This window comes from Zootoca vivipara, chromosome 6 (genome assembly GCF_965207765.1).
Source record: "Zootoca vivipara chromosome 6, rZooViv2.hap1.1, whole genome shotgun sequence".
NCBI classification, from domain to species: Eukaryota; Metazoa; Chordata; class Lepidosauria; order Squamata; family Lacertidae; genus Zootoca; species Zootoca vivipara.
The window spans coordinates 72,191,707-72,204,439 of NC_142589.1; the positions used below are offsets into that span (position 1 = coordinate 72,191,707).

Here is a 12,733-nt window from a genome sequence, read left to right on the forward strand (position 1 = left end):
TTCAAGTTTTCCGAATAAGAGTGGCTTTTCAAATGTTAAAAATGGGTGGGTGGGTGGTTTCTCAAGTTTGCTTTAAAAAATGTGGGTAGGATTGTACGGCATGTTATGACTGCATATTTGTATATGCCTTCTCCTCCTGTCTCTTATCTTTCTCCGTCTTCCCTCTTTGTGAACAAAGTAAAAAGCAACCTGCTCATCCAGATAAATGGCTGCAGGGATGGCCAGCCCTGTTGTGATGCAGTGAGAGAGCTGCCCCAGGCAGCTGTCCTTGGGTGTCATGAAAGGCTTGCAAATTTGTTTGTTATTTTATCTGTTCTTACTGTAGTTATGAGCAAGTGAAGCCATTGGGAAATCTTCCGCCCCAGAGGCTAAATTCACTTGAGCTAGCTTTGGGACCTGTGCACCTGGACTTGGGGGGCAACCACCATTTACTGCTTTGTATTAGGCAGAAAAGTGTCATAAGAAGATAAGACGATCCCGCTGGATCAGGCCAATGGCCCATCCTGTTCTCACAGTGGGTGATCAGATACCCATGGGAATCCTGCAAGCAGGATCTGAGCACAAGAGCCCTCTTCCCCTCCTGCAGCTTCCAGTACCTGATATTCAGAAGCATTGCTGCCTCTTGACTGTGGAAGCAGAGCACAGCTATCATGCCTAGTAGTCATTGATGACCTTCTCCTCCATGAATTTGCCCAATCCCTTTTTAAAGCCATCCAGATTGGTGGTCATTCCTGCCTCCTGCGGGAGTGAGTTCCATAGTTTAACTATGCACTATGTCTCGGGCTGGCTCTGAAATGGCCCATGCCATGGCCATTTCTAGCCAAGGCCTATTGCCAAGTAGATGGACATGAGGCCAGAGCCATCTATGTATTTCCCCTTCAATGCTTGGCAGCGCCCCAGACTTAGAATCATAGAACTGTAGAGTTGGAAGTGACCACGAGGGTCATCTAGTCCAACCCCCTACATTGCAGGAATCTTTTGCCCAAGGTGGGGCTCGAACCCATGACCCTGAGATCAAGAGTCTCATGCTCTGACCAACTGAGCTATCCCATGATTTTGCTTGACTTATGTTTAAAGAGCATGGTGAGTTTGCAGCCAACAAACACAGAATGCTGCCTTGTGATAATCAGACCATTGGTCCATCTAGGTTAGTATCTCTGGCACTGGCTGGCAGTAGCCCTCTGGGATATCAAACACAGAATCTTTCACAGTGCTTCATGGAAATGCCAGGGATTGACGCTGGGAATTTCAGCAACTGAGATACAACGCTAGATTGCAGTTAGGTTTCGAGTACAGTTTATAAGCTAAAGGTTTGGTGCACATCTCTGTTCAATACAAAAACCCAGTTTTTAAGTTCATTAAAAAAGAAGAAGCATGCATGACACACACAGAGGCTTTAACTGAGTCAGATCATTGTATTCTCAGAGGGGCTCAAACTGCCCCCCTCTCTTTACTTCCTCCTTCCTTATTACCGGTATCTCCTTCCCTGTTGATGGCGGTCATCATGAAAATCAGCATTCCCAGGAGGCTTAGCTGATCTAAATCCCGCTTTAAATTCCCACTCATTACTGGTGCAGTCAGTAGTCTAAACACACCCACCCACACCCATTTCTTAAAGAAGTCATCCTCATCTCATTGGCTGCAACAGAAGTGCAGGCAAACTAGCCAAGGGCATACAAGTAAGAAGAGCAGTTTGCAAGAGAGCGGAAACATCTCAGTCCCAGTGGAAAAACATCAAGGGAAACAGCTGGCCTGTCAGAGGAGAAGGTAGGGGACTCCAATTTATTCAATGTATTAGCGATCATTTGTAGCAGAAACCAGGGGATTGCATTTCAGGAGATTAATCTTGTAGAAATGTGAAGATCAGGAGAAGGTCCTGTAGAACAGCTTTCCCCAAACTTGTGTTCTTCCTTTGGGTATCTCTTTGGCTACCATGAGAACAGAGCATTGGACCTCATCTGGAACACCTAATGTTCTTATGGTTTTTTGACTACAACTCCGATCATTCCCAGCCACCACATTTTTGCTAGGTGGGGATGATGAGAGTTGTAGTCCAAAACCTAGAGGACACTAGGTTGGGGAAGACTGATGGAGAAACCTCCAGTTTAGGAGCTGAATCCCAAGTTATCTAGTTCTGTAGAAATATATAGTTCTTGCAGCTCTGCTCCAGCAGGGAAGCCTTGTCTTGCTGTAGCAAATGTGAAGCAGCAACCTTTCCTAATGCGCAAAGGCAGCAGCTCATGTATACTTCTCATCTGACAAAGCCCACAATGAAGAACTAGGGAGCGGAAGCTGATGCATAAAGGATAGGCTCAGCCTTCACTTTAAGCTTGGTTTATGTTAAGCTTTACAGGCCAGAGATGGGGAGCCTGTGGCTATCAACCAGAGACAGTATAGCTACCCCTTTTAATAAGCTAAATCACGGAACTGTAGTCCTCCCTTCAGTTTAAAAATCTGCCAAGTGAATCTTACAGAATTAATCTCCAAAATTTAAATCTGTTGCTGGAGCAAAGAGGGGAGGGGCTTTATTATTTCTCAAGCACGTGATCACGCACATGCATCTCAAAACAATAGAAATTATCCCTCTATAGCATGGGTGTCAAACACAAGGCCCGGGGGCCAAATCCGGCCCGCCAGACCTCGTCATGTGGCCCGCCGAGCGCCCCAGCCAGCGGGACCCAGCAGCGGGACCTTGCTGCTGAAGCGCCGCGCCGACAAAGCGCCGACAAACAGCTGGGGCCTGGGGGGGTAGAAAGGCGGCTGGAGCAGTGCTGCATGGAGCACCCCGAGCCACAGCAGAAGGAGGAGGTAGCTTGCCAGGTCAGCGCCCAGCAGCGCCGCACGGAGAGTCCCAATCCTCTGCGACGCAGCAGTGCTCTGTAGCACTTTGAATCCTCCTCCTCCTGCCACGGCTCGGCGCCTGGAAACGGCTGCTGCTGCTGCTGAAGCACAGACAAAGCACCCAGCAGCGCCGCGTGGAGGAGCAGGAGGATTCAAAGTGCAGCCAGCAGCAGCAACGCTCCCAGAGACTCAGGGCGCTCTGCGCACGCTTCTGGGTGCCGACCCAAGCCTCTGGGAGCCGGCAGGAGGAGGAGGAGGCTTGCCGGGTTGTCACCCAGCAGCGCGCGCGGAGCGCCCCGAGTCTCTGGGAGCGTTGCTGCTGTTGGCTGCCGGAGGCTAGGGGCGCTCTGCGCGCGCTGCTGCGTAACGACCCAGCAAACCTCCTCCTCCTCCTGCCGGCTTCCTGAGGCTTCGGGGCGCTCTGCGCGCGCTGCTGGGTGACGTCCCAGCAAGCCTCCTCCTCCGGCTCCCAGGGGCTTGGGTTGACACCCAGCAGCACACGCAGAGCACCCTGAGCCTCATTCAAACCAACTTTAAAGGAGAACACATTTTTTTTTAAAAAAATCAGCAGTAACATGGTCATAAAACCACATCTAAAAAGTCTGGGGTAATACAACGTTTTCACCTGGTACCAAAAAGAAGAAAAAAAGACTCAGGTCCAGATGAACCTCTGCGCGTGCTGCTGGAACCACTTGCAGTAATAATAATAAAAAGACACCCACCGAAAATAAGCCACCCTGTGTTTTTTTGAGGAAAAAAAGTTATAAGACGGTGTCTTAAAAAAGGGAAAACACGGTAGGATGCTGCTTTATACTTCTGGCCCTTAAACCCTGGAACCAGGAGAACCTCAGCCAGTCCCTTTGGTGAAGGGTGGTGGCTCACTGGCAGAACATCTGTCCTGCATGCAGAAGGACCCCAGCTTCTCCAGGTACTAGTAGCTCTGCAAAGCTCCTGCATGAAACCCTAGCGAGCCTCCACCACCCAGTGCAGTTACCCAAAAAATCATTTTTCAATAAATTGTACAATAATTGTACATTTGAATATCTACTTGCCATTATTCTGACTATGTTAGTTATTACATTATTACAAAAAGCAGTAATAACTGAATGCAGTGACAAAAATTTATGATAATAAAGATAATAAAGAGTGGACACATAGTCCTACAGATACTACCGGCCCTTTGAGGGTGACCAAACTGCTGATGCGGCCCCCGATGAATTTGAGTTTGACACCCCTGCTCTATAGTATCGTTTTAGACCTCATCAGAAGTAGTGCTCCCAACATGAGATGGCGGGGAGCAGGGCTATGTGAGCTGGGAAACAGGTTTGTCTTCTTGGCATATTTCTGCTTCCTTCTCTCTCTGCCCCCCCCCCCCAATTTCCAAAAAAGAATTTTGGATGGTTCTTTAATATAACAACCCCTAATAAATCTGTCTTGCTCCTTACCCCTTGCCCCTCCTGTTTGCTTTTTAAACATGTGTCTGCTGGGGATTTGTAGTGCAGTCTTAAACATTGTTTTACTCAGAAGCACATCCCAGTATCCTTAACAGGACTTTGTTCCAGGGAAAGGTTTCTAGGATTGCGGGCTGAATCCCTGATCCATCTTCCCCCAGAATTATGAGCACGGAATGTCTTTCAACACTTGGAGTTGGGCAGTGCTCTTATTTTCAACCAGAAAAGGAATTTTAAGCTTTTGAAAAGGCGTGGGTTGACCCAGGCAGGCACGATCTGTGGGCCTGTGTGGTGAAGTAACTGGGACAGGATGCGGGGTTGGGTAAAAATCAGACCAAATCTTGATCGACCGCATCATGAAGTGGGGTTGGCATGGCAGTAGGGCAATGGTCCCATTGCATCAGTCCTTGCTGGAAAGCACTGTTCCCTGCCATGAGAATGTTCCAGGGCTGAGCCAAGCCAAATGTCCAGGATCTCGCTGGGTGCCTGGGGTGAGAGATTCCAGCCATGCGGGGGCCCTAACCTGATCTTAGGGTGTGCATGGCCAATATTTTCCCCTAGAGGCCTCCATTGCTATACTGATCCTGCCCAATGCCTATTCTGCTGATATACAGACCTTGGTTGGTTGGCTTCCGTATGTCTCGGGAGACAATGGAGAAGTGCGCCTTTGGGGGGGGGTGAAATCAAACAATTGGGGAGTTAATGGTGGCTGTGGCTGTACACCCAAATGGGAATACATGTTTTGTTGCAGTTTTGACCATCGCCTAACAAAAGTAAGCCTTAGGCCACTGAGGGATAGGTGAAAACCCCTCAAGGTTGGGAGAAAAAATTCCATTGACGGCCTGTCAACCAGCAACTGAAATAGCCTAGCAAAGCTCTGACGCAGAGGGTGGATGGAAAGTTCACTACAGGTAAAGTGTTGCCATAGCCCACGTGAATGAGACCTTTTAAGCCCTCACCCTTCTTCCCTCTTGCGAGATCCCACGGGACGATGCCGCTGTGAGAGATCTCTCTAGAAGGTGAAGGAGGTGTAAGGGTGCTCTCCTCTACGGCTATCCAGGCCCTGCACTGCCAGGTAAAGTCACTCTGTGTGTGGTGGCCCCTGGAAACATACTGTGTGTGTGTGTGTGTTGTTTTTGTTTAGGTTGCATGGCAGAACTCATCCATTGAGCATTCATTCTGATTTGCTTGTGCGAAAATTGAGGGGTGCTCTGAAGGCCTTGGCTGCTTATTTTTATTGAGCATTTGTTGAGATTTGTCGTGGGAAGGCTGTACAATGCTGTATCCCAAAAGTGTTAGCGCACATTTTCCAATGCATTTCTCTGGCACTTCCCTTGCGGAAAAGAAGTCTGATTCTGTGTGTGTGCAAGGGAGGGAGCTAGTTTGTTTCTCAGGAGCCCCCCAGCAACTGTCTGGGGCTGCTAGGAATTGAAGTCTGACAACATCTGGAAGGCCAGGGCTTCCCCAGTCTTGCAATCTTGGATTTCCCCCAGGTAATTTGGTGTCACTTGGCTTTTTACGCGTTTCTGCGTGCTTAAATGCACACTTTGTTAAGTAACACCTGGTGTCGACACTTCCTCTGTATATCGTTGCAGGTCCTTTGAACCAAGTACATCGTGGAGAGAGCTTCTGTTCTTGTGCTCTGAAATTTCCCATCACCATGCAGGCTGCCCTGACATGCTTCTTTGCACTTCTAAAGACGGGTGAGGAGGGTCTGGGAGGCTCCTGGGGGTTGCTTCCATCTGGGATGAATAGATTTGGAGCCAAGCTTGTGTCCCATGATTGGTATGGATACAGGTGCGTCGCTAGAGGGGGGTGGGGTGGGCCGCCCCGGGCACCACCCTGGAGGGGGTGACAGACACTCGCCGGGGCCCCGCCCCCACGATTGGCGACTCAGCCGATCCCAAAACCTTACTCGGCGTGAGGCGGTGGCTGGCTTGTGCTTGCTCTCTCGCTCTGCCGCTGCCGGCTCACGCTTTCCTTTTTCCCCCCTGGCTGGGGTGGGCCCTGGGGGTGGAGCCATGCACAGAGGCAAGGGGCGGGCCAGCGAGGAGGGGCGTCACACCAGCATCAAGCATGACACCTCGCTGACACGCCCCTCGCCTCTGCCAAGGGCCCACCCCAGTCGGAAAAAAACAACAAAAAAGAGGAAAGTGCGAGCTGGCAGCGGCAGAGCGAGAGAGCAAGCACACACTGAGCAAGGTTTTCACAGGGTGGCAGGTCGCGCTCAGCTTGCTCCCACCCTCGGCCGACGCGTTCTCTCCCTGGATGGAGTCGGGGGGGGGCAGCGAGGGGCATTACAAGCGTCGCCTCGCTGGCTCGCCCCTCAACTCCACCCAGGGAGAGCGTGCACCGCAGCAGGAAGGGAAAGCCGCATCGGCCGAGGGAGCAAGCCGGTCCCGGCAGCCACCCAGCAAAAAACCACTAGGTGCTGCAGGGCTTGGCTTGCTCAGCCAACACGCGTTCTCCCTTCCTGCTGTGGCGTGCACCAGGGCGAAGTTGAGGGGTGGGCCAGTGAGGCGGCGCCCCGCCCCTGGGGGTGCCTCCGCGTTTGCCGCCCCGGGTGACGGAGCAGCTAGCAACGCCCCTGTATGGATACAAGATGGATAATGCAGCTTTCTGAAACAGCTGTAGCTCATTGATATAAGGCAACATGTATTTTCTGTTTCTTTTTCACATTGTGATTTTACATTGCAAAAGATCTGCGGGTATAGGATGGTACACAAATGTTAAAACTAAAATAAATAATAAATAACAAACTGTTTCGCATGCAAGAGTTCACAGGTTCAGTTTCTGCCATCTCCAGATAGGACTGAGAACATACCGTGTCTGAAATCCTGCTTTTGGGTTTTTTACAAAATCACCTCAAAGTAGCTTAAAAGTATTTTTTTAAAAAAACAAAAACAAACCAGAAGCCATTCAGAAGATGATATGGAAAGGCTTATCAGAAGTAGAGACATCCATGTTATCTCAAGATGTGCACCCAGAAACTTCAAAGAAAAGAAGACCTTTTAAAAATAATAATAATAATTGTGACCATTTGCCAGTAAGAAAGAAGGATCAGGTACTGCTGGGGAACACCTTTCAAGCTGAATGTGTGGAAAGGCAGAGAGGAGATTGTAGTCCACAATACTAATGATTCGTGGCAGTTATTAGGAATCATTGAAGCCGTGCTCACAATACGCTCCAGCCCATTACGTTGGGAATGAAGGGACAAAAAGCAGCCAAAGATAATATGAAAATAAATAAGCAGGAAACAGATTTTCCCCTCATTTAACTCCTCCTTCATCAGTAATAAAAATATCAGCTATTTTCACTTCTTAAACCCCCCTCAAAGTAGCTTAAGAAACACTAAGAGACAACTATTAAAAATCATACATTTCCTTCCTCTGACCACTTGATGCCTCTCCTTAAATCAGTGTGTAGACTCCTACTCTCTGGCTGATCCCCGAACCCTCCAACGGGCACAAACGGGGGCACCCCGAAAGTAGGTGACCCATGGCTTATTCCTGCACAAAAGTATCTTCATTTGATCTCATTTTTAAAAAGTGTCCTTCCCTCCTCCAGCTGCTTCTCTGCAGTGCGAAATCTGTACTGCCAAGGGGACCAATTGCACTGGCAGCATGCGGACCTGTCCTGGAAACAAAGAAACCTGCCTCATCACACTGTCGGAGAGCACCCTAGGTGGGTAGGAGAGAGGTTGCAAGCCAGATCAGGGCACTGGGTGGGTTTTGGCAAGACCACTGACAGCTGCTGCCTGTATACATGGCACAGTGGACTTTTCAGCTCAGTATGGGGCTCTGCATGGCCAGGGTGGTAGATTGCGTTCTGTTTCACGATGCCTTTCGGGAGGCTGAGACTGAAGCACTTACCTGTATATTAACTTAGATGTTAAACTTTAAGACACGTATTGATGGTTGATGCACCTGCAATGAGAATGGATATTTTTTGTGTGTTCCTATATTTTATTTTATTTTACTTTATTATTTATTAAATTCATATACCACCCTTCATCTGATGATATTCTTTCTTTCTCCCCCCCCCTTTATGGTCTTTAATTCTCCCCCTCCTCCCTTCCTTTTCTTTGTTAAATTGCAAATAAAAAAAATACTATTATTAATCAGAGCCACTCTGGAGTTGAAGCTTCTAGTTGCTAAATAAACCTCCCTCTCCTCCTTTTTTTTTGGGGCCATTTAAGATGGAAAAGTGGTTCAGACCGTAGAGAGAAGCTGTGGTTCCACTTTTTGGTGCAACGCCCCACCACCTTACTTCGATATGGGGGGTGGGAGAACCTACAGGTCCAGTTGGGTCTGCTGCACCGGGAAGACCTGCAGACAAGTCACTCCTCAATGTACGTATATAAATTTCATGCTGGTCCCTCTCCCCAAAATTTCTTATTCTTTCCTTATGTTCACTCCCTGTAAACAGTGGTGCAGGGGTCATGGAAGGTTGGAGACCCACTGCTACTTCTGCAGAAGGTGTAATGACCAATTAGGTTCTTTTAATCTGTTTAGGTGTTTAACATAGATGAGACCCAGTACACTCTAGGAAGGCAGAAGTAAACCTCAGACAACCAATATTGGATTGTCTCTATAATAAGTTTTATTGATTAACTCACATGTCAAGGCAAGGAATATACACTCAACCATACATCCATTCATACACCTTTCATACTCACCACTCTTTACTCTTCAATGAATTGATCAGGTTCAGTAAGAGCCACGGGTGGCAGACGACAGCGCTGTCAAATGTCTGGCACACATCTTAGGCTGGTGGGCTTTGCCCTATGTACACCTTGTTGTTCATCTGATTCTTGGCATTACACAACTCCTTACTCCTTGTTTTTGGCATCTCACATCCTTGTCCTTGGCATCATCTCACAACTCTTACCTTATCTCGAAGGTAATGTTGTGTAGCCCATCTCCATGCCTCCTTGTATGTGCTGTTCTGTACTGTTCCTAGCACACACTGTTTTTGCCAAACATCATGATGTTTTCCACATTCCATTAGTGCTTCTACAACACAGTTCACGATGAGTTCACTGACAGTTCAAAGACATCGCATCCATTTTGTGGTGCTATTCAGCCATCTTTAGGCCCATACAAACCATGCCATTCATTACAACGGGTCCCCGTCTCCAGCAACCTAGAGTCACCCAATAGGCATGGGTGTCAGGGACTGGGCAGAGGAGGAATGGTGGAGACCTCCCCCCCCCCTGAACCTTCCAGAGAAGCATAGCTGCCAAGATTTCCCTTTTCTCGCGAGGAAGCCTATTCAGCATAAGGGAAAATCCCTTTAAAAAGGGATAACTTGGCATCTATGCAGAGAAGAGGAAGACAGTATAGATTTACAACAGTTGTTTGAGGAAGGTTAAGGCTCAGAGGCAGACGAGGGGCAAAGTTGGGAAATAATGGAAGAGGAGGAGGGGGAAGCAGAGCTGGAGCAGCTGGCTGACACATTATCACTAGAAAGCATTCCAGACCTGCCTTCTCCCAGAACCCGGCAAGCTTTAAAAGTAGGAGAGCAAAAGGCTCTGAGGCAAATGGCCCTAAGCGGGCACTGTAAGGTGGGTGGTGCTGTCGACGATTGAGGAGAGAAGGGGTGTGTGGAGATTACTCAGAGCAACGCCATTACTCCAAGAGGATGCATTTCTAAGCCTCTTTCTGTGAATATTGAATAAAAGACCTTGGTAAGAGCTTTCCTTATCTATCTATTCCTGGCAGCCTACCATGGGGGGATCGGATTCCCTAGAGCCTGTCAATGGGAGGGGAAATTTTTAAGCCACTGTGTGTTCCAAGGCTCTGCATTCAGGAAAACCGAAAGCAGAAGGTGCTTCCATTTCAAGAGAGTTCCCTAGGAAGAGGGGTTGACTGTGAAACCACTCTGGGAATTGTAGTTCTGGGGGTGGGGGGTGAGCAGGAGATATGTGACAACTTGACTTAAGGAAATGGTGGAGGCTCAGGCTGTTTGCTCACATGACCCTCAGTCTGAAAAAGGTCCTCACCTCCCCAACTCTGTATTGCTTTCCGGTCCAGTCCTTGAGCTGACCTGGAGTATCCTTTGTTTCTGTTTTCAGTGCCACCGCTAAAGCCTAGAGCCAATCCAACGTTGAGCCCATCCACTTCCTCCTGCTCAGGCACTTACAGCACTGAGATGGCGAATTGTACCAAGGTGGAAACCAATGGCTTTGGCAGGGCTTCCAGTAAGTGATTTCCTCCGCAGTGCAGCTTCATTTCTTCTGCGATCTGTAGGCGGGTGGATTTTTATTGCAGATATTGATATAGCACAGTTTGGAGCAACTGGAAGCATAAGAATGGGGCTCCTTTTGGAAATATGAAGTATTGCCCAGACCCATCAAAATATAATTTGAAGTTTTACTGGCAGAACTCTACAAAAAAAAGAATCACATGAGCATCAAAGATACACCCCAGATATCAATGCAATGTCTCGTGCTGTCCAGCACAGGCTCAGCATCTTAGAAATAAAAGATAACTTCATAAATCAAAACATCTCTCTCTCTCTCCCCCCCCCATTCAGGAGTGCTGTCCAAGGACACTGAATCTGCCAGCTGTCTCTCTCCTAGTGTTTCCTCTTCTAGCTGCTCCTCACACAGTATTTCCCAGCTATCCCCCTCTGGACTATGCCCTTCTGCAAACCACTGTTCTAAATCTATACTATCCTCCTGCCCTTGGGAAGGTTCAGAAAAAGGGGGCGGCGGCTCCCACCATTCCTCCTCAGTACAGTCCCTGATAGGTGTTCTCCTCCAACTACCACTATTCCAAACTTTCTCCTCTCTAAATCCTGGGATTCCCTACACTTTGAAAATCTAAATAGTAGAGCTACATCAATTGTGTGGGATATCTCCAGATTTAGGGAGCAGAAAGTATGGGTGCGGATGGTTCCAACACATTGTAGTATTTTGGTTTTGCCATTTACTTTTAAGATATTGTTTTATTTTAATGTCTTATTGTGTAAACTGCTCTTGGGTTTTTAATGAAGAGAGGTCTTTGCAAGTATTGTTGTTGTAGAGGTCTTTGCAAGTGTTGTTGTTGCATGAAGGTTCTTCCTTGAGGCAAGGTGCCGCACATAATGGATTTTGGTTACCCTTAGGTGGCAGAGCGAGGGAGATTTGAGGCATGTGAGATGCAATCTACAGGAAGGTCTCTTGCAAAAAGCTCCATTGGAATGAAAAGACCTTAATTGCCAGAAAATGGAAAAAAGAATTTGTGCCAACAAAAAGGGGATGGCAGGATAAATTACTAAACTATATTGAACTGGCTTGATTAACAGAGGCAATTAGGGGACTCCCCAGACATTTCAAAAAGAATGGGGAAAATGTAAAGAATACTTCACAAAACAGTGCTCTAAAATACACTCCTGGACTTGTTTTGATTAATGTCTGCAGGAGACTTTGTGGTTTTCTTTTTAAGTCATAATTTGAAAAAATCGTAATAATAACTCATAAACGAAACAGTTCATAGGAAGTAAATAAGGAGGCCATGTACAGGACAGAGGAAGTCTTTTATTTTGTTGTTTGTTTTATGCTATGCTATGTTTATTTCATGTTATGTTCATGTCTAATGGTGCTGGATTCGTGTATTTGAGTTGTGGTGGATTTATTTTGTAAATAAAAAAAGAAAGAGTAATGAATGGAGCCGGATCAAGGTTGTGGATCATTCCCATGCGAGTCAATGGCTTTGGATAGATGGGCTAAGCTCTACTGGTGAGCAGTAGATAGACCTCGCTTTGTGGCAAACACAGGGTTCATTTCAAACAGAGTAGATGGAGCACTTTGGAGAGCAGTCGCAAGCAATAATGTCCTGACAACCCATATCTTGTCTTCCATATCCAGATGAAACCCCCCCGGTGAGGCTTTCGAATGGCTGCACTACGAGGTTTGTGTGTGCTTCGGAAAATAGCGAACACTCTGAGTTCACGGTTGGCTATGATGTCGTTCATAAGATGGAGTCTTCCAAGGCGTCTCAACCTAGTACTGTCCTCCTGCCAAGCTTCTCTGGGCTCCTGCTGCGGAGAATCCTGTTGTAAAAGTTGCCTGCATGAGATCGCATCAACTCTCCCGTTGAATTCTGCCTCCTCTTTCACCCATGAACCACTTCCTTCTGAATGCACTTTGGCCTTTTCTGCTTTCCTCGGTGAAAATTAATACTGGGATTAAAATAAATGACACGTTAAATGCATGGCGGTTGTGTTTATTTGTTAGGAAAAAATTAAGACTCTTGTGGCAGAAAGACATTTTCTTTTAGTGCAGAGTTCCTCCAGCTCTTCACACCGACCCTGCCAACTGACAGTAGTGAATCGCAGAATTGCACACCACACTCTTCAGGCAATTTATTCTATTCAGGCAATTTAATCAGTCTTATTTCTCCCAGTGGTTTGAAGGAATAAGCAGAGACCCAGTTGGTGAGGGGCTTAATGCCTTC

General features: G+C 47.5%; 1 protein-coding gene across 2 annotated transcripts; it reads left to right on the forward strand.

Moving 5' to 3' along the window:
- Positions 1–1,732: 1,732 nt before the first annotated feature.
- LOC148685436 (phospholipase A2 inhibitor gamma subunit B-like) lies at positions 1,733–12,490 on the forward strand. 2 transcript variants are annotated; one of them, XM_088671212.1, is made up of 6 exons: positions 1,733–1,767; positions 5,888–5,995; positions 7,860–7,976; positions 8,491–8,643; positions 10,369–10,494; positions 12,145–12,490. In XM_088671212.1, the coding sequence occupies exons 2-6, from the start codon at positions 5,953–5,955 to the stop codon at positions 12,336–12,338; spliced, it is 633 nt and encodes a 210-aa protein (XP_088527338.1). In that variant the 5' UTR covers positions 1,733–1,767; positions 5,888–5,952; the 3' UTR covers positions 12,339–12,490. The 2 variants fall into 2 exon arrangements, with proteins under 2 accessions (XP_088527338.1, XP_088527337.1); XM_088671211.1 differs by lacking the exon at positions 1,733–1,767 and adding an exon at positions 5,044–5,203.
- Positions 12,491–12,733: the final 243 nt, after the last annotated feature.